This window comes from Chaetodon trifascialis, chromosome 15 (assembly GCF_039877785.1).
Source record: "Chaetodon trifascialis isolate fChaTrf1 chromosome 15, fChaTrf1.hap1, whole genome shotgun sequence".
Lineage (NCBI taxonomy): Eukaryota > Metazoa > Chordata > Actinopteri > Chaetodontiformes > Chaetodontidae > Chaetodon > Chaetodon trifascialis.
This window is the reverse complement of record NC_092070.1, coordinates 9,300,070-9,322,100: the sequence shown is the minus strand read 5'-3', so window position 1 is coordinate 9,322,100 and position 22,031 is coordinate 9,300,070. Positions and strand designations below refer to the sequence as shown.

General features: G+C 46.2%; 1 protein-coding gene across 1 annotated transcript in view; it reads left to right on the top strand.

Annotated features, from left to right (window-relative positions):
• The first annotated feature begins 534 nt into the window (after positions 1-534).
• The window catches only part of tnrc18 (trinucleotide repeat containing 18), a 44,389-nt gene continuing 22,892 nt past the window's right edge, over positions 535-22,031 (top strand). The window contains exons 1-5 of the mRNA XM_070981561.1: positions 535-687; positions 2,314-2,660; positions 14,918-15,058; positions 18,293-18,397; positions 18,788-20,650. Of these exons, the coding sequence (XP_070837662.1) occupies positions 2,453-2,660; positions 14,918-15,058; positions 18,293-18,397; positions 18,788-20,650 (2,317 nt within the window). The 5' untranslated portion in view covers positions 535-687; positions 2,314-2,452. The remainder of the gene's footprint in view (positions 688-2,313; positions 2,661-14,917; positions 15,059-18,292; positions 18,398-18,787; positions 20,651-22,031) is intronic.

Below are 22,031 nucleotides of genomic sequence, written 5' to 3'. Positions count from 1 at the left end.
GAGATCTTGGGGTGTGATGGAAAAGTACTTCACTGACGAAGGTAATTATCCGCTGTTTCCTATTGTGAGTAAACCGAAGCCCACACTATATTAAAAAACCGAGTCCAGCATTTTAAGGGTGACGACGCCCCCCTACTCTCCGCTTCTTAAATACTGTAGCGCTTGTGACGACCAGCGTGGAAATAGAGGGAGTGGGGGGTGGTCGCCTTGAAACTGCCCCCCACCCCAGTGTATGTAAAAAAAAAAACAAAAAAAAAAAAACAGAAACCCACTGCTTGTTTTGATCACTCAGTCTTGAAGGGAGAGGGGACCTTGAAACGGCTCAACCTCCTAGCTCCATAATTGGTTTTATAGTGCTGGCGAGTGGCCAGTGCTTTTTTTTTAACGCTGGGACTTTGATTGACACCTCGTGTAGCCAATCAACTAGAGGTTGCGTAAAACGTAAGGGGCTGGGCTGGGGTTGGGTGGTAGCGAGGGAGATGGGCGGGGCTTGCAAAAACAATGCTGTGTTTCATTGCTGAGGAGTTTACGGACGCGTCAGGGGCTGCCTCTCCCCCCTCAGTTATCCCCCAGTTTACCTTCGGACGAGCTTGTAATGGACTACTCCAGTTCTCCCAGCAACCTGGACGGATTTTGAGAAACGTTTGTGATTTTAGCTCCTTCCCCCCGCAGATTTTCCACATTCAAGTAAGCGCTCGGCATGTTTTTTTCTTGTTTGGTTTTTCTTTTTTCCAGCTCGAGTGTCAGAGTTCTCGGCGTTTTAAAAACATAATTTGGGTCGTAAATGTGAGCGAAAAGGGCGCGGAGGTTATTGCGTGCGACATTTTGGATTTTTCGGGGCTGTCGTCGGTGTGAAAATGCCACTTTGGAGACGTTTCCGCCGAGAAAGTTTTCGGTGTCGTTAATGGAACCGTGAAAAGTTTGAAACGTGGCTGAAATGCCGTGCTGCTCCGCCGCCGCGCCGCATGGATCCACAACCGAGAAGGATACAGTCTGACTCACCGTCCCGGTCTGTTTCAGGGGCTTTGGGCAACGTTTGTTTCTGGTGGACTTTTCTGAGGGAAAAAGGGTTTATTGTGATTTCTGAAGGAGCCATTCTTCAGATCCCGCCCGCCTGGATATCACGAGGCATTGCTGTAATGTGTTTGCTTGCAGCTTTGAAGGTTAACTCGACTTTCGTGTTCCTTTAACCTAAATTCATACAGTGTTTAACTGGTGTTTATTTTCAGACAGTACGTAAAAAAAAATATTGGATTCCACAAGACACCAATGTATTATCTCCTTTCCTCCTTCAGATAAAGTCGCAGTTGCTTGTTGTTGTTCTCCTTAAAGTAACTTTTATTCTATATTTGTGGTTTTTAGTGTCGCACATACATTGGCCTGTGTGTGCGAAGATTGTGTTTTATTACCAAAAATGATTAAAATCGACCTTTTCACAGATTCAAGGCGCGTTGCTCGGGTCGATGCCGATTAAACTGAATATCCGTCGATCTATGGTGTGAAACAGTGATATATTTTAATACTTCTTGAAACTTGGTTCTACGGTGGTAAGCTGTCGATGGTGGATCTGAAATGAGGCTTTGAACAGTGGACTGAAGTGTTTACGGGCTGGGGTTTGATTTCTTTCCTTGGGCAGCACCCATGTCCAATTGCGAAGTGGCCCGGACTAAATTCGCATCTGTGGGCAACAAAACACCGTTAACCCCGCTGCTGAATGATGCAGGCTTTTGCAACCTTATTTATTTTTAACCCGTTTGAAATTTATATTTGATGCGCCTCTAGTATTTATGGTGTATTGGTTTACAGGCTCGACTCGGCCCATAGCCTACATTGCTGGTTTACGGTTAGTGTTTAGGAAAGCAGCTGGGTAATCCGAAAAGGTGGAATGGGTTATTAAAATTTGACGTTTCCATCGCAGGATCGCAAGCTGTTCTCATGGCCGAGGCAGAGCGGCTGGCCGCCCCTCTCCTGCTTGCGTTTCCCCGAGAAGCGGAGCCCCGGAGCGGCTGCCTGATCGGTGTGCAGAGGGGGTGGAGCGCTGCTGGTCTCAAACATTAGATCATAATATTGTAGATATAAGTTGAAGCTGCATGGAGGGCTGCAGTTAGGATACACTAGCAGCAACTCATGTCATATTTCTGTCGACCCGCTAATATTCAGCGTATAGTTTTTGAAGTGGTTTTCCAAACTGCGTCATTGCTGTTCGCTGGAAAGAGGAGAAATCCGAAAACTACCAGTTCTCAACAGTTTGCTCAGTCTGCCCTTCGACTGTATATCAAGCGATGTTTTTTTTCCCCTTGTTGTATTTTATAGGTCAGCAGGATGGCTGAAAAGGAGCCCGAATCGCTTGGAAAACTAAAGACATTATTATCATAGCCAGAATTGGCTTTTTCGGAATAGGGGGCCTATCCGAACGGACAATCCCTTTTCACAACTTTCCCCTCTGTGGATAATGGATGGCAGAGATTTTGGACCTCCCCGATCCGTCCACGTACCACCCCCGTTGTTGGCGGGGCTCGCAATGGAGTCTCATCGACTCGGAGCAGCAGCAGCAGCCGGGAGGATCCCTCCTTCGCCCGGTCACTTGGGCGCGAGTCATCCGCCGCCTCTCCACTCCGGAAAATTCCTGCCATCGGCCATTAACCTACATCCACACCACAGTAAGTACGCGATGTTAGACTGTTTAAAATGCTGTAATGTGACTGCCCCAAAGGCTCAACCCTCAAACCATCCAATATTAACTTAAAATAACGCTGCGCAAAACTGCGCGCAGTTTGTGGCAGCATGTGCGGTCATCACTTGAACGCCGCTACGGTGTGCTTTGGGAAATGAACCCCGATGTAGATTTCATAAGGAGGAGTGGCTGTTTTAAAGCTGTGACAAGTTTCAGATGTGAAAGTATGGGATCGTGTTCAGGATTCCCAGCCTTTGAGACGGGCAACGCATTAGCGGAAAATTACTTGGCAGTTTGCAACACACACACAGCGGCGGGGTGTTGCTGCAGCAGTATGCAGGTCAGGGTGCAGTGGTCTTGGATTGCATGTGGATCATCACACCGCCATTGCTAGGAGAGTAAATGCTGTGTGAGTTTGTGTTTGGGAGAGTGGGGGTGGTTAAGTTGTGACCTGTAAGGGATGACAGACCACTTCTTTCCCTGTTGGGGGAATTTGTTGGAGTGTTTGTGTGAGTGAAGAATGGCCGTGGTTCAGCGCTCCAGTATCTGGAGTAAAAGCCACTCTCCTGGAACATTTGACAAATGGCTGATGCTGCTTTTTCCCCTGCATTTGTACGAAGTCCGTTGGACATCCCCGCTGCTGTTTCAAGCACATTGAGGAGTCCGTGTGTGTGTGTGTGTGTGTGTGTGTGTGTGTGTGTGTGTGTGTGTGTGTGTGTGTGTGTGTGTGTGTGTGTGTGTGTGTGTGTGTGTTGGGGGGGGGTTTAGATGTGCTTGACCATTAAATAGAGGGTGTTGCAGTTGAAGCGAACCCCGTGTGTTTGTTTACATCATGTAGATGTGCGTGTCTTCCTGCATTACCCGAATGTAGTCCTTTGGCCATCTACAGTATACGTTGTTCCTCACTGAGCTGGTGATTTTCCCTGTACTACCACTGCCTGCAGATTGATGTATGCGCTTGCTATTTGTAATGGAAGCTTGAAATAACATTTCGCAAAATAGGAAAAAGATAACATGACATGTTTGCATACAGTTTCGTGGTCAGTCGAAGGGAGAGTCAGAGCGCTGTCATCTAGGTTCAAACTTGCGTGTGTAGGAAATATGGGTCTGCTGTGTCTTTTGGAAAATGGAAAGTCTGACACAGCTCTCATCGAGTTACTTACACCCCCCTGAAGTCATGTAGCTGCAGACAGAGATATACAATTACAGTTCCTCTGGTTTCTCTTCAGAGCTAAAGCCCGCAGATAATAATATTCCAGTTAAGCTGTGTTTCCCCCTTCCCAATCGCGGAGCGTGGGTTCAATGCAGCACTTGTCATTTAGAGTGCAATAAGGTACTAGAGGTCTGGTAAAGTGAGGCAGCGCTCCCAGGGCAGGGCTCTGATGAAGCGTTAATTTGACACACCGGCAGAGCCCACACACTCCACTCACACACGCTCATGAAAAGCTGTCAGAGATGAAATCAACTCGCAGCAGGGAGCGTGAGTATGATTGATGGGTGCATCTCGGCAAAGAGATGTGCCAGGGCGCAGTTTTATTGCAGCTAGTTGAACTGATTTTGCGGCTCTGGGATAACAGGGAAATGTTTTCAGGTGGAACGATCGCACGTGTGGATTTACTATAAACCGTGCAAATATCATTTCTGGTTAAATGTGTCTTTTGTAGGAGCCACAGTGTATTTCAGCTGGGATGATGTCCCCTCCTGTGGTTCTGAAATGAGCTGAAAACTGCTTGCGGTGTGGGTGTGTGTGTGCGGATTTGCTTGTGTGGAACAGCTTGATGTTGATGTGTAGGGGGGGGTGGGGGTGGGGGGGGTCTGAAGTGGAATTGACCCAAGCACGGTTCCAGCCCAGATTGGCAGTTTAAACGCTCCTTTAAAATGGGATGCATTTTATTCTGCCCACACACTGACCTTCTCACTCTCTGACTCTCATCTCCCCTACGCACACTCTCAGCCTCCACCCACTAAAACGCACCACTGTGCGATGCAGATCATTTAGCTTTACGGCACTCCTTGATATCGAATCCCCACACATCACTTTTACCAAACCTGACTGAGACCTCACTCCCATGCTTGGAATAACGCCACACAGCCCCTGTTACATGATAATTGCCCAGTAATTGCAAATGTTCATGATGCTCTTGTTTAATTGCAATAAACAGCGTGAATCCAGTGCTCAAGCACCCAGTGTGCGATCAGAGGAGCCAAGGTCGCCCCGCTACTCTTTTTGTTTCCACGTGTTTCCACACATTTCTTTTGTGCTGTTGTTTTTGGCTGACCTCCTGACAGCAGAGTTGACTGTTTATAGCTGCCAACACATCCTTATTTCCCAGGAGTCTCCCTTATTTTAGTTCAGTTTTAATAGGATTTCCACCTCACTGAATGGATCTAGGGTGTCTCACCTAAGTTCACAGCTGGAGGTGACAGAGAGGGAGAGAGATGCAAATAGTTTGTTGACATTTGTATCCTGCACTCTTCTGCAAGAAGAGGGGCTTTCATTGTTTCCTGCTTCCTGACCTGCTCCTATTCATCCACACAGGTTCTATCTAAACATGATATGGTCTTGTAGTCGCTGTTTATACATGTAAAATGGCTGTAAATGGTCCTCTGTCTACTGGAGGTCTGCGGGAACCTCCATCACCAGATCGAGGCCATCTGTCCTCTTCCCTTCCTCCTCGCATCCGAAAGCAGCAGAGGTAGGACCTGCTGGAGTGTGACTGCACCAAGTAGACAATGCCAGAGAGACTGTGCTGTGAAAGGTTGACGTGGCTGCAGATTATCCTATTCGGAAGGATCCGTATCCGTAATCAAGATTATACGTGTGGCTGTGCAGGTGAAGAAGTTTTTTCTCCATTTGAGCAGCTTTTTTTCTGCTAAGTGCTCCTTATACGCTGCATTTCCCAGAGATCACTTCACAATCATGTGCTGTGTGACATCTTTTTCTTTGGATTTTGACCAGTTGATTACTCGGTTCTAGTTTTAAACAAACGACGTTTCTGCTGCTGTGGGAATCATAAAGCACCTCTCTTCCTGTGCACCAGTGGGTGTAAACAGCAGTAGAAATTGAAGAAGCATGCTTAAACTGGGCGTAGGTTGAATCTCTGTTGTGTTATTTCAATTGGCCATTGTTGTTGCTGAATACTTTAACTGTATGGAATGACCTTACAGGAATACAGTTTGGAACAAATGCTAGTCTAATGAGGTGAAAATGACGATCAGGACGACATCCCTCATCTGTGAGAGTCAAAGGGTAACAGATCTGAACTAGCAACTTTTTTTTGCCTTTTTTTCTCTCTCTCTCTCTCTCTCTCTCTCTCTCTCTCTCTCTCTCTCTCTCTCTCTCTCTCTCTCTCTCTCTCGCTCTCTCTCTCTCACACACACACACACTGACACACACAGACACACACCTAGTAGAAGATAGGAGTGAGACGCAAATGTAGGTGTTGTAGCGGGCACAGTGAGGGGAAGTCAATAGATGGAGATGAAAACGGTCCTAGACAAATGGGAAAAGAAAACTAAAGTGGAAAGTGGTGTTTTGTTTTCGAGGGATAAGAACTGAGGCTCGTGTGTGTGCGTGCGTGCGCATGTGTGAGGGAGAAACGGTGTAGATGAGAGGATTGAGCTCTTGTGTATGAGAATGGGAGCATGTGATTGTGCTTAGTGCAGTTAGAGCCGGGGTTTCCCCCCCGGGACTCTCAGCAGAGAGAAAGAAAGAGATTTCTCCTGACCACAACACATTCAAACACGGTTGGATAAATGTGGTAGCCCTTCAGATGTTCCCTCTCTCAGGCGCACACACACACACACACACACCCCCACAGGAGTATAAGTGTAATTCACGCAGTAGGATAGGGTTGTCTCAGCCAATACCAATTTGTCTTCCACGCCACTTTGGTTAGTGTGTCTGTTTACGTTAAAATTAATGTGGTGAGTGTGTGTTTATATGTATTCAAGACGCAGACCCCTGCATACGTGTGTGTGTGTGTGTGTGTGTGTGTGTGTGTGTGTGTGTGTGTGTGTGTGTGTGTGTGTGTGTGTGAGATATGGCTCGGACACATCCCCTCTCAGATTAATTGAATCCTTCAGGAGAGAAAACGGGCTCCTTAAGAGAAAGCACAAGGCACTGCTGCCCTGCTACAATAAACCTGTCAGAAGCAGACAAACGACACAGAGACACACACACGCACACACAGAGCTGTCAAACACAAGAGTGATAGACCAGTGTGTGTGCGTGTGTGTGTGTGAGAGAGAGAATATGAGCGTGCCATAGCATGTCGAAATACCAAAAGCATTAGGTAAGTCGCACACTCTGCCAGAACCCTCCCTTTAACTCAAACAACACACAAAGGTCACACACTGCGTTATGTCTGTCTGTTTGGCTGCATGTTGAGTCTCTACGTGGTCCATTGCATCAGGTTTATAATATTCCTCCAGGTGCACTTGGTTAAAATTCAAAATATGTAGTGACATGGGAGAGATGTGAGAAATGTGACTGCTTGTTAACTACGTGCTTCAGCCAGTTGGGCCACTGAGACAACCTGCACATTTGACAGTGTGACACCGGATGTTTATTTTTAAAGCATCCTTAGATTTGACTGATGAATCTAAAGTTGAACAAATGACACACTTCCTGTGTCCTTTCTGTCATTTTTACTCTGCACCAGCATCATCACCACCAAAAGTCCGACCCACCCCGCGCTGCCGGTGTACTTCTTGACTGCTCTTGAATGTGTGTGCCTGTGTGTGTTTCATTGCATCTGTGTTGCCATGCCACTGTGCATGCCATTCAGTCTGTGCGTGACACTGCATGATTGTGCGTCGCCTGTTGTGAGTGTGTTTCCATTTGCTGGTATGGAGGACTGTGTCAAAATAACACCTGCCGTCTTCACAGGAGATTTCTGAGTGCAGCAGCATGGCTCCGCGACACACACACACACACACACACACACACACACACACACACACACACACACACACACACACAGAGAGGAGGTTTGCTTCTATCCAACCACCAGAGCAGGTTTCAAATAGCAAGAAAAGAAAAGACACTAAGTTTGTGTCCTTTCTGTCATTTGGTTGAGGTCAGTAAACTGGCCACTGTGTGGCAGACTGCTCTTGTATTGGCTGGGTTTGATTTGAGGTGGCTGGATTCCATTTAGCTGCTTCAGTTCCAGGCTCCTGGTGTTGTGCATGCTGGATCGCTGTCACTATTGCGTATCTGGGACTCTTGAATAGAACAGAGCCATCATTAATGTCATTAGTAACACCTTTCCCACTGTCTGCTGTGAGAAGACCGGTTAAAATTTCAGTTCATAAGGTTTTGAATGGGTGAGTGTAGCGGCCATGTTACCATAATCATTTTAACATTGCTTTGGCACAAGTTGTTTCAGTCCAGAATTTGCAGACTTCCCTACATGTTACTGTCAACCAGTTGTCCTAAACTAAACTCTAACACTAAATTCACCTGTCATAGTCCAGCTTTAATATACAACAAAAGAACATTTTACAAGAACAGCTAAAGAACAATCCTACAAGAAGAAATGGTGAAATTCATGCAAATGTCTCCAGTAGCAAAGGATGATAGTTTGGTTTTGGCTGAAGTTATTCCAAGAATAAAAATATACACCACTTATTTCATAACAGAGATGATGTGCAGCTCATTTGTGGGAGTGAAGGCAATATATATTTTATTTCCACATAAATCTTTATTACCAAGAGATTTCCAGCACTAGATAATGATAGTCACATAAAACTGGTTGAGAAGTTCGTTGACATTTTCCATTATTCATGCAGCCCTGTGGATGACTTGATTGGAGCATTCCTTCCACGTCTGAATTAGTGGCTATGCAGCGCATCTTTGTTTTGGACATCAGGACAGAAAGTAGTTTTTTGCAAACGTGCCCTTTTTGCATATTCATTATGTAATCTGTTTACCAACAAACAATAATATAAAGTAGAGACTAGCACTCTCACCATTCTGATTTGAAAATTGATTAAAATGAGTTTTCAGTTTCCGTCATCGAAATCCAAGGCAGCATCAGCAGTTCTCTCAGTATTTTACCCCCGCCGACATGTGTGCGTCTGACACGTGTCCGACGGAAAATTAATATAAAAAAAATAACACTCAAGACAGACAACACAGCGTATCTGACCCACCGCTGGAGTCAGAGATGATGGAGAAACAGAACCAGAAAATCCTCCTGAAGTCAGCAGTGTGGCAACATTTTGACTTCCCCGTAAGTTATGTCAACAACAAAGTACATTTTGTAGGCTATGATACACACACACACACACACACACACACACACACACACACACACACACACACACACACACACACACACACACACACTGCTGTGCTACACACGTATGCTGTGAGGAAACTCCAGCTGTTGTTGTAAAGTACCCTCTACCATCTAGTGACTTTCTGTTTAGTTTGTTGAAATAAGTCATTGTTATTACATTTGTAGTAAATAATTTGAATTTGACCATATGACCTTTGTGTTGTACATAAAAGGTGGTTATATCACACTTGATACCTTTTTCTGAAAATCATTTGTCAATGAGACCTGCCAAGGCATAAAATCAATGATCTGTTGAGCTTTACAAATAAAAACTTGCCGGTCTAACAATGGCTTCAGTTGTCAAGTCACCCCATGTGAGGACGATGTTTAATCCAGTGGTCCGTTTCGAGAATCGTGACGCCCCTCAAGACAGGTTGGGTGTTAACACACACCGCAGCGCAGTTTGCAAAGCTAAAGTTTGGCATGTTGTGATTAGAACTCGTCACGGGGCAGACGTTCTTCACTGAAACTTTAAACCACATGCTCACAGCCTGAATGAGAGTGCGTGCACACACACACACAGACACACAGACAGTTATGTGTATGTATGAAAATCCTGCACATCGTGTGTATGTGTGTGTGTATTTCTGCTTCCCAGTCAGGATTAATGGTTACCAGTGTCAGTGTGCCAGTTAGCTGTGGCAGAGAGAGTGCAACAGAATTTTACTGTTTGGATTTTTTCCCCTGTTTTTTCATGCAGGGAATAAAACCCAGAGATCAATAGAGACCCCCCTCCTCCCCCCCAGCTAACCCTGATCTGAATACCACTGATGGATAACAGATGGGTTCACAGTGTGTGTGTGTGTGTGTGTGTGTGTGTGTGTGTGTGTGTGTGTGTGTGTGTGTGTGTGTGTGTGTGTGTGTGTGTGTGTGTGTGTGTGTGTGTGTGTGTGTGTGTGTGTGTGTGTGTGTGTGTGTGAGAGAGAGAGAGAGAGAGAGACATTTCTATCAGAGATTTTTTGCTTTTTTTTGGTGCTTTTGTTCCAGTTTTGTTGTTTTGGATCCTGTTGTGTTTCAGTCCATTTTAGATTGATTTGCGATATCAAGACTCATGTTCTTGAGTTTGATTTCACTGATTTTCATTGTGTGTGTGTGTGTGTGTGTGTGTGTGTGTGTGTGTGTGTGTGTGTGTGTGTGTGTGTGTGTGTGTGTGGGCGGGTGTGTGTGTGTGTGTGTGTGTCAGATTTGCAGCGGTGTCTCTATCAGAATTGATCTCCAGCAGGCCTTCTCCTCTCTGATATGGAGATAACACTTCTTACGAGGATCTGAAAATGGAGGCTCAGAACGTGTTGGGGAGTCAGAGAGCATGTTTCTTGGCAACTTGCTTATCCCAATATGGCAAACTAACTGTCTTGTGAAGTGGGAGCCAAAGTGTTTGCATGTGTGTATATGTGTCTGGGGTGGGAAGACGGGATGGAGTTGTGAAGGGAGGGAGGGAGAGAGAGAGGAAGGAAAGGGCTGCGAGAAAGAGAGAGGGAGGTAATGAAAGAGTAATTCCAAAACATTTAAAGAAACATTTCCCTCTCAGCTACCATTTGGATGTTGTTTCTGGAATGAGGAGCACAAATGTTTTCCCTGGTTCTACCCCTCCCTCTCCCTCCTCCCTCAGACTGTTCAGGAAGGGGAAAAGGGAATTTGGGATTGTATTTTTTTTCCCTGATCACTGGCACGAAGCGTAACCATGGACTGTGTATGTGTGTCTCTCTTTGTGTACTCTGCACACATGGATAAAAGGCCTGTAGGCGGCTGTGATGCAGAGATTGATCCATACTCTAGTGGGGCATCTGTGGCTCTAGACGTGCGTGCGTGCGTGCGTGCGTGCGTGCGTGCGTGCGTGCGTGCGTGCGTGCGTGCGTGCGTGCGTGCGTGCGTGCGTGCGTGTGTGTGTGTTAGAGAGACCCTGGTGTTTGGCCTGAAGGAATGGAAACTGCTGACATCCTACCAGGACCTTAACATCCTCGACAGGTGGTGGTTGTGAATGTATTCTGTGTGTGTGTTCATCGAGGGGGTATGTCTACGTTTTGTTCTCTCACACAGACACACACACACACACGCACACACACACACACACACACACACACACACACACACACACACACACACACACACACACACACACCAGGTAACAATTAAAAGTGGGTTATAGGTGAGCATAACTTGTTCAAACACCATTGTTGGCACATATCCCGATACACACTAGAGTGAGAAATGGAGAGGTGATGGTAGTCGAAACAGGCTTTATTTCACAAGTAACAAATGGCAGATCACTTTTTACAGTCACACTGAAAAATCTGAGTAACAAGAAAAACAATGATACTTAAAAAACAGAAAACAAAATGTTAATTTTAATGGTCAGCAGATAAAGAGATATTTGACTTTCTCATCAGATGTCCAGAAAAACATCTATCATCAAAATATGAGCTTTTCATGAGAGAAATGTCCACATTTTCAGCTCCGTTACAGCGAACTTTGGTCAAACCTATGAGTTTATTAACTTGAGGGCATATTAAAGACACTTTTTTTCTACAGTTTATGGTGGCATTTTTCTGCAATAGCCATTCAGTATATTTACATGCTGTAATTACCTCTCTTTATAGAAGTTTTTATTGTTACTGGCAGAGTCCACCATTCCTGCATTGCATTTCAATGGCCTTCACACGCAAACGATGCAGCACGTAATCCACTGTCATTGTGTGTAATTCTGTCTCACTGATGTCAGCCTCACTGTTTACTCTCCTACAGTCATATCAGAGCTCTATGAAGTTATTACTAATGCAAAGCAAACACCTCCTGCTGCTGCCAGGTCACAGGGTGGCCTTTATTGTGAAGCAGTCTCAGGAAGCTGACCGTGGTCAAAAGTGCATCTACAAAACAAGACAGTGGGGTGTGTGTGTGTGTGTCTGTGAGATTTGTCTCTGCTGTAATGAATAATAGATGGGACTGTAAGTTGTCTCTTTTTGGAGGTAAAACCTCGTAGCTATGCTGCTCTTCAGTGCTCCACACAGGACGAGGGGTTTTCCAGCAGAGTTAATGTACTGAATCTAACTGAAAGTTAATCACAGGTTGTGTGTGCGTGTGGCTGGTTGTGCATCTTCGCGTGCTAGTGTTTTCCCAGGAATTGGCATGACCGTGTGGATTCATGTGTGCACGTTTGTGTGTGTTTGAAGATCCCACAGTGTGTCTCCCTCGAAGGGCATTTGGTGCAAACCCACACAGAAGTGTTTGCACATCTCAGCGGTCATACAGCGATGCAGTGCAGCTACTTAATCTGCACGCACTGAGACCCCCGAGCATGCACACATGCAGCACACACACGCAAACATGGAGAGACTTTAAGAAGTATGATAGGGCTGAGTATGGGATCATCCACCTACACAGAGCAGAGAAAAGGCACACTGCATTACTCCTGTATGTATGTGCATGTGTAAACGCCTCCATTTGTGATTAATTGGAAAGCTGCATTTGCTATTGATTTAAAATGTACTGTGTGTGTGTGTGTGTGTGTGTGTGTGTGTGTGTGTGTGCGCGCGCGCACACGCACGCGTGTACAGACGGCGCTGACGGATGGCAGTTTTAATGTACAGATTTAGATGCAGGGGAAACTCAGCGAGCACAGCATGTCTCTCAGATTCCCACAGGACTAATACACACACACACACACACACACACACACACACACACACACACACACACACACACACACAGTCCCTTCCCCCTCGCCCATACACAGGCAGCACCCTTTCCCCTACACACATGGTTAGTTTTATCAGGATAATGGCTGTGCAGTGCGTTCAGTAATGGGCTGGGTGGGGGCAAACCTCAGCTAAACATAAAACCTCTCCCATCTCTTAGGCGATTGTGATTGGAAGAGGCAGTAATGGTTCAAGGGTTCAAAGTTTACTAATGGTTAGATTGCACACATGCAGGGAGTGGAGTCTAATAAAAACAAGTGTAATAAAAGCGATCGATAACTGCATCATGTTGAGATATGAAAATGTTTACGAGGTTTACAATGTTGATGTTTGCCGTGATAGAGCTGGTTTTTATGGTAAGTGTGTGACGTCAGCGTGTGTGTACACACTGCCGCTGTGTGTACAATAGATTGTTTGTTCAAATTAAGCGCCGTTCTGGCAGTGAGAGCAGTTACACAAACACTGTCAGCGTGCTTATGATGCCGTACTCCACCATACATAGTTGCTATAGACTACACCATCGCTGCGGCCGCTCCCCCGTCAGCTCTAGCAAACCAATCATTCGTGGTTGACGTAAAACACACCACCAGCAGTGCACCACTGTGGGAATGTTGCCAGAGCCATCAGATTTAACTCCAGAGAGATTTGCCTGCTGGTGATTGGCTGAATCAGCATTGTGTGAACTCACTTACGGGCTTGAATGTAATTGACATTTATATGTAAAAGTCCTGCACTGCAATTTCAAATCGATGGTCGACTGGTGGTCTTTTTTTGTACGTTGAAGCCAGTATCAGAGTCAGATTGAGGCTTTGGGCTGGTATTGCCTTTTCATCATAATGTAGAAGGTGGTGATGGAGGGATGTTAACTGAAAAGCCTGAATCAGAAATGAATAGAAATGTTGATGTTTCCCGTATATACAGTACATGCTGCCATGGGATAAATGTGTTTCACTGAGTTTTCTGTCCTTCAAGAGTCACCAGTATGACGACATGATGACCTGCTACAGTTTTTATTTCTCCCTCAAAGTTTACGTAGTGAATGCCATGTAACTGAATCATGGAGTACTGTACAATGTAACAGTTAAGTAGAACGGAAACAATGAATCAGTCCGTTGACAGAAAAGTCATCTGCAACTGTCTTGACAACCGATTAATAGTTTAATTCAAGCAGAAATAGTAAAAACTTCACACTTTGCTTTCTTTGAGTGTCTCAAATGGGAGGATTTTCTTCTTCTTTGTCACATATCATTGTAAACTGAGTAGCTTTCGTTTTAGACTTTTGGCAAAAACAAGACAAGACACTAGAGGAAGTCACCTCTGGCTCTGGGAAGTTACGATTGTCGTTCTTTGACTATTTTTTTGACATTTCACAGACCCGATGATTAATTGAGAAAACTAATGAGTGCTGAGGTCAGGAATGAGGCTACACTCAGCCTCGCTCTGCATCAGTAGTTAAATCAGACCCTGTGTGTTGGAACAGGATTTTAGTTCACTTGATTTCACACAGAAGCTTTTACAAAACTGGAAACATGGGTCCGTTTGTTAAAGAGACAGTACACTTTTATATTAGGTATTAAACCACCCTACTGTTAGAAAATATTTTGAATGCAATGATATTTTTTTGCTTTGGTGTATTTAAAATCAAATGTTTGTGTTATTGGAGGTACCACGCACAAGATAACAAAGTGATTTATAGGCGAGGATAATTTTTAGTCCCTCACATGAGATCAGAGATAACCAAATTCCTTAAAGGGAACTCCAAAGATAAAATGCCTGCACAGTGACGGCTCTCATGATCTCTATCAAGAGAGTAACTGTGATGATCTGATCCAGTAGCAAACAGCTCCCGTAATGCCTCACTGTTTCCCAGAAGGGAGAGGACCCTCATGATTGCCCCACATGGTTCACTCCCACTGTGATGATTGTGGTTTCGAGTTGGTGGTTACATTAACTGTCCTTTTCTTCTGCGTGCGCTCTTGTCTGTGGTCTATCTTGTGGAAACAGAGTGCACGGCTGCTCGGTAATAATGTGATTACAACAGCCTGCTTGAGCATAGAACCGTCAGCATGTATTGATTGTGCACCACACACACCCAAAAACACACACGCATGTACCAAAGTGACAGCATAAATCGATTGTCCTTATCCTTTATTAGTTTGGTTCTCGTGGTTACGAGGGTGACTGACTGCCCTCTTTCTTTTTCCCAGGCGAAGCCTTCCCGGCAGGCTCCAGTCCCTTCCTCTCCGCTTATGCAGGCCCCTCCCCCTTGACCTCTGACCCTTCATACAGGTCGGCCAATCCCAGCAGTCTGCAGATGGCTCAGCTGTGGGCATCACACGCTCACGAAGGTAAAATCTCAACAAATACTTGCATTTCTCTCTCTTTCTCTCTCTCTCGTTCTCTCTCTCTTTTTCTGGTTCTCTCCTACTTTTCTGCCTCGGTGCATAATTCAAATGCTTCGAGACAGGCGACATCGCATTTTCATGGCATTTGTCACAGTGAGCTCTTGTCCAAGGCCCAGGAGGCTTGTTCCTCTCTTTCTCATTGCTTACACCAGTGGGATCCTGTTCCATTTCTGTCTCTCTGCGGGTATCTGTGCTCTTGGCACTGTCCTATATGTGTCTCGTTTCCTCTGTCCTCCACCTGTCTCTTACTTTTGCCTGTCATGCTTTACTGTAATCTATCTTCCTCTCTGTTGTTCTTTTTTTGAGCTTCCTGTTCAGTATGCACTTTGTCTCTGTCTTTTTCTCTCTGGTTCTCTTGCCCCACTTATCCACCACATTTCACTCCTAACCTAGCTCATGAACACAGTTTTACTGTGTTTCTGTCCTCCCTGTGGACCTCTCCGTCCTCTCAGTCTCTTCTTAAACCCTGTTCAATAAGTGATTGAATCTCTGAACCCTCTTCATTCCTTCCTGTCCTTTCGTGTCTCCTTATCAAATCTCACAGTCGTAGAAGGTCAGATGGGGGAAATGTATCCGTTTTGGCAGGGTAAAGGGAGAAGGACAAACGGATTCTATTTAGGATTCACTTAAAAACTGATTGCATCGCCTGCGTGACACAGATCTTGTTCTGTGTTTTTCCATGGCAAATCAGATCGTGTGTGTCATTAGTGTTTTAATATTTTGCCTCAAGCTTACTCTCCTCAGGGGTGGTTCGAGGGGGCAGCACTGGCATGTGATTGCACCTGTGGCTGTAGGTAATAGTCTGAGCAGTAACTTCTGCTGCTTCCCTGGAAACCACTTAGAGCAATAAAACCAGAAAAGTTTTTGTACAAAAACAACAAGATATAATGTGTTAACTAGTGACTTTTGGAGGTGCATTTTATTCTGTTAAGATAAACGACTGCTGGCCTTTATATGTATTCATATATATATACAAGTATAATTATTCCATCAACCCTTGATTACGCGCATGCCTTGTTTCCTGTGAATTCCCTGTGTTAAAGTTAAAGCTGCTATATTTCAGGAAATTACAGAATGTAAATGCATTAAATGGCTATTGCAGAAAAACAGGCTTTGATCTTGTGAAACCATAATGGATTCTACCTTTTAAAATGATCATTTTAAATAGACAAGTCGGTTACTGGCCCATCTGCTCTGCGCGTCAGCCCAGCCAACACACACCCTGTTTGACTTTACATTCAGCCAAAGAAGGGATAAAGTATGGATGGACTTTTGACGCTTGACTTAAAGTTGAGCCTGAATTGAGGCTGCAGTATCTGAAGCTCAGGAAGCGAAAACCTCCTGCTGGCTAAAGAAGCTACAGAATCCACACGCTCTGATATGAATAGAAATCTTCGCGGCCTATGAAGACTCTTAATACGTGGTGGCTGGCTTTCAAAGCAGCTGAAGTTACTAAAAGCTGGAGACATTTCCGAGCGGCAGCTAAGAAGCAGACTTTGGATATGCTCGGGATGCGCTGTGGCTGCACAGGAACCTTGTATCAAAGCTGTCGGAGATCAAGGTTAGCTGTTAGCTTTGGTTAAAGGAGGCTTTGCAAGAAACCTATCCTGCATTCCTTTGCTCTCCTCGCGTTGTTCCTCTTGTATTTCTGTCTCCTATGCCTTCCTCTAACTGCTGACACCCCCACCACCCGCCCCCTCTGGCTTCTCCATTTCTGCCTCTCAAAACGGAGAGAGGAGACAGATTTATACTTGGGCTCTCCTCCCTGGCACTTCATGCTGGAATGGCAGCGACGTCTTTGATATCCCGCAATGGCCGGAGTGTGGGAACAGGGAATGTCACCCTCTCTGGGTGGCAGTCATTTTTTCTTTCTTTTCTTTCATTACATGTGGCCTAACATACTGACACCAGCCAGCGTCAGAGCCAGGTCAGCTCTAACTCAGACATTCAGAGCATTACACCCGGCGCAAGGCTTTGTCTATATTAAGATCTGGTCTCTGAGAGCAGCAGCTGGCTGTCAGGCAGACTCTCGTCCAACATCAACTTCAAGCTGACCTCCTGAACAAAACCAATCAGGTGACGCAGGGTCGACTCTGACTGTCGCCGTACAAAGTTTAATGTGATTTAAAAGTGGGGCAATGTGGAGTATATGTGCTTGGGTATGTAGACTAGCATGAATTAGAGCTGAGACTACAAATCGATTAATAATTAATCTGTTAGTCCTTTGATAGAAAATTAATTGGCAACTATTTTAATAAGTTGAATACTACAGAATAATACAGAAAACTCTAAGCTGTGAATAAACTGTTTTAGAGGCGATGCTAAAACAGTTTATTCACAGCTTAGAGTTTTCTGCACAACATATTCACACAGGTGTGGGCGAGCAGAGAGTTCACTGTGTCTTTGTTAGTCTAATAAATGAACAAATGAACCCACAAAATGTCAAGACAGGAAATATTCTGACACATATTTCTCCCTTTCACTGACTTAAGACAAGCTTAGTTGCCTTGTTCACTCATTGCAAAACACACTTCATTCAAACGCAACAGAAATGAAATAGAGCTCACCAAAGCCACCCCAGTTAGTCTTTCCACCATTAATCACTGAATCTGGTTCGGATGTGAAAAGCTTCTTGCTCTGCTCGCTGCCTCTCTCTGCTATCGTTGGCCTCTGTGCTACTGAGTCAGCTCGCTGAGCAGCGCCTCTCACTCCTTCTTCTGAGGCAGATCATTAAATCACACCACAGCCTGCCTGACTGAAAATGATGAAACAATCTGCAATCCAACCTCATCCACTGTTTACGGTCATGTTGATACGACACATTAACTTCAGGTGGATGGAAGTGGGGCTCCAATTAAGGATTATTTTCATTATCAATTAACCTGCAGAGACAGAAAATAACAGAGAAGAAGCAAATCCTTACACTCGAGAAGCTGATTTTCATTGGTGTTGCTGGTTAATTTTCTGCAAGTTTACTCATTGCAGCTCTAGATGTAAGTACTAGTATTCTGTTTGTTGCTTGGCAGCAGAAGTGCCTTTTAAATCCTTGTGCAACACATTTCCAGGCCTTGTTCAGTAAATGGAAGCCATGATAATAACATGACTGAGCCTGAGAAGAAGTTAACTTCCAATTACGTGTAAATGGCACTGTGTGACATGTTGTGTGTTTGTCGACAGGTTACCCTCCTCTGCCAAGCAGCCTGTACTCCAGCCCCTATCTGTCCCTGGGCCACCTGGATCCTCCCTCGCTCTCCCAGCACCCTCTCTACGACTCACATAAAGGTCAGTTGCTGTCACCAACAATATTCACGGCTGAATTTAGTGAACACATTCTCTCCTCTCCCGTGATGCATGAGCGGATGTAGGTTTGTGTAGAGCTTTTTCATTTAGTGGGAAGACGTGTAGTTTGTTGTGGAACTGGGCCAAACCTCCAGCCTGAAATGGGCAACATTCGACTGATAGGGGGACCAATTTTAGTGTTCTGTGTAGTGCTTGCGCTCCTCCTGAATGTGGCTGTTGCAGATCTAATGTAGGTGTGTGTAAGTGTTTCAGTCGAAGTTTAAATATTTATTATGCTGACCTCTGCCTGTGTGCTGTTCTGCTCTGAATCCGGTCTGTGTTCTCGCATTATGTGTGTGTTTAAACTCACATGTCATGATTTGTGTCTTTTAGAGGGCTTTTACCTGCCAGCCTCCTTGAGCCAGTTGCCTCTCCACCCACCGTCTGCTCCCTCGACCACCCCATCCAGTTCCACACCCCCTCAGAGGACGTCCCGGGAGGGGGGTAGGGACCGGCAGTACCGGGGAGAGAGGGAGAGAGAGAGGGACAGAGAACGAGAGCGATCGAGAGAGGAGCAGAGGCCGCACAGCGTGGTGGACCTGACACAGGATGGGAGGAGTGAGGAGGACCGCAGGGCGAGGAGCAGCGACCGGGAGCGAGAGAGAGAAAGGGACCGGGACACGGAGAGAGATATTTGGTCCTACCATCCTCACCACCACCAGCACAAGTCACACTCCCAACCTTCCACAGCGGAGCCCAGATCCAGGCCCTCGCCTCCACGGCCCTCCTTCCCTTCAGGTGGGGGCGGGGGCAGGTTTCATGGACCAGAAACAGATAGACTGGGTCGGGATGAAGAGGGGGGCTCTCGACCCCACCACAGCCACAACTCTCACGCGAACTCAAATAATTCAAACTCTCACTCAGACAGACAAAAGAGGAACGATGCTGTGGCTGCGTCGGCTGGTACCCTCCACATCTCCTACGCCCATCCTCCTGCGCTTCAGCCCTCCGCCGCTGGCCCGCCCCACCCCTCCATGCCCAGAGAGCCTATCAGAGAGCAGCGAGTCAGCGCACCGACATATGTGCCTTCTGTGGAGGTTTACGACGAGCGGATCGGGCCCATCCAGATCGCCTCGCAGGCCCGCGATAACAAACATGGTGACAGACACAGAGACAGAGAAAGAGAACGAGAGCGAGACAGAGAGCGGGAGCGGGACAGAAACAGGGAGAGGGAGAGCTACAGGTTTCCTGAGAGGAGCTTGATGGACCATCCTCGGCTCTCCCAGTCTGGCGATTCAAGCAATCAAAGAGAGGAAGGCTCTGTCATTTGTTCCAATGGTTCCATTGGTAAACGAGGACAGGACACATCTTACTCCTCCAGTCAATCACGGTTCAGCCCGGAAACCAGGGACATCCCTAAACACTCGCTCCGATTGGGCATAGAGCGGGCAGGGGCAGAGCCTAAGTGGAATACCATCAGCCCATTAGCAAACTATGCCACGAGTCACATGGCTGCCCTGGCAGCCCAACACGGACACACCCTCTCCTCTCCCCACGGCCAGCAGACACACACACAAATATCCCATTCGCCTCATACAACCCACCGGCCCAGCAACAACACACACTCCACCCACAGGCATTCCCCCCAAACACACCCCTCCCAACATGGGCATGGCCACGCAGGTGAGGAGGGGAACCAGAGACGCTACCTGGACCCATCGGCGCTCTACCGGCCTGGGGGGTCATTGGCGGGAGTGTCCAGTGGTGGAGAGCGAGGGGCGGGAGCAGGCTCGGATCCCACGGAGGTTTCAGCCATGCAGAGTCTGATTAAATACAGTGGAAACTTTGCCGCTGAGGCTCCTGGGTCCTCTAGGAACCCTGCAGACAGCCGAGGACCCTTTGGGGGTCTGGGTAACATTGCGTTCAAAGCAGAAGCAGAAAGGGAGATTGAAAAAGAGAAAGAGCGGGAAAGGGAAAGAGAGAGGGAAAAAGAAAGAGAGCGGGAAAGAGACAGGGAAAGGGGATCGGTTGGATCAGGTTCTTCAGGGGCGTTGAGGGTGCCTCCCCAGCTGAAGAGGGAGCAAGAGCGACCGGACAGCGCCCGCTCGTTTGGCCGGGAGGGGGAGGGGGAGGTGCGCCACCCTCCAGTTGGCATTGCTGTGGCTGTGGCCCGGCAGAGAGACAGTGGGAGCGCCAGTAAACAGACCAGTGGACCTTCAGACACACAGAGAACCCTGCTGCAAACAGCTATTAAAGGTAACCAGAAAACACAGCTTTTAATGGCTCATCATCACTGCTGCAGTCTGCTAGCTCTCTGCTAAACTTTTCTTTTCTTGTATGTGATAGAGGATACGATGGTAGAGGTTCAAAGGAAACAGAAAAATAATCACTTCTGTTGTGATCATTCATGAAAAGAACAGTTTTTCGTACCTTTTGTACCATTTTAATTTGATGAAGGTTTGAAATATTTGCCAGGAGTCATGTGGTGACATTCACTCAATCACACAAGTCATTTTAGATTTTATAGTTTCTGGCAACTTAAATCAAGTGCACTTCATTTATTTGAAACATTTTTCTAATGTATTTTGTGCCGCTTTTGCTTTCAACTCTTCTCCTCTGTGGCTCCTCTCAGAATCACACTGCGGGGAACGTAGATCCCCTTAGTTAAATGAACCGAGAGCAAATGATTCCTCATTTCGGTTCCCATGAATAATGGAGGATTCATTTTCTTTCGGATCAAAGTCATGTTTCCTCAGCCCCGTTTGACTTTGAGGTGTTCATGCATGTAACGTGATTGGAATGGTAAAAACCACCACCACACACACACACACACACACACACACACACACACACACACACACACACAAATTACTAATTATGTCATGGGTTGTATTTTGTTGAAAGGCTCCTTTTTGGCAGCCGTGTTGGCTCTCTGCGCTGCATAGCAATTCTTGCCATACAGCGCTCTATTCTTGTACGTCAAGGTCATTCAGCTACAGAGCTCCCGCTCCATCTCTGTCTTTCTCCTTGTTTCTTTTTCTCTCTCTTCTTCCTCTCTCTGTCCTCCCACAGTTCCTCTCTCTGTTCTCTCTCTCTCTCTCTCTCTCTCTCTCTCTCTCTCTCTCTCTCTCTCTCTCTCTCGCTCGCTCGCTCGCTCTTTTAATTTGGTTGAATGTCTCTCTCCTTCCCCACCCTTCCTTCCTCTCCGAGAAGGTCTCTTTGTAGCGGCACTCCCTCCTTGTCCCACCTCAGGCCCCCTGCTCTTTCTCCACTCTTTTCTTCAGCTCCAACCCCACCTCCATCCTCTCTGCATTAAACATGTCATTACAGAGTGCAGCTAAAAGCTAAAAACAAGCTTTGAATTACAATAAGACCATGGGTGCGTTGCTAAGCAATGGATCAGTCTTGAGAGTGACAGACTGTGTGTGTGCGCGCGCATTTGTTTGTTTGCGCACATGTGCACGCGCTCAAGTGTATATGAGGAATTAGAAATTGCATGTATTTGTAAAATACTGTTGGTGTGAGTGTGTGTGGGTGTGCGCGCGTGCGCACGCACGTGCATCCCTGTTGGGGGCGTTTATTCATTTCCTTGCTTGAGCAGAGGGATTGGTCTAATAGCATCACTCCCTCATGCTAA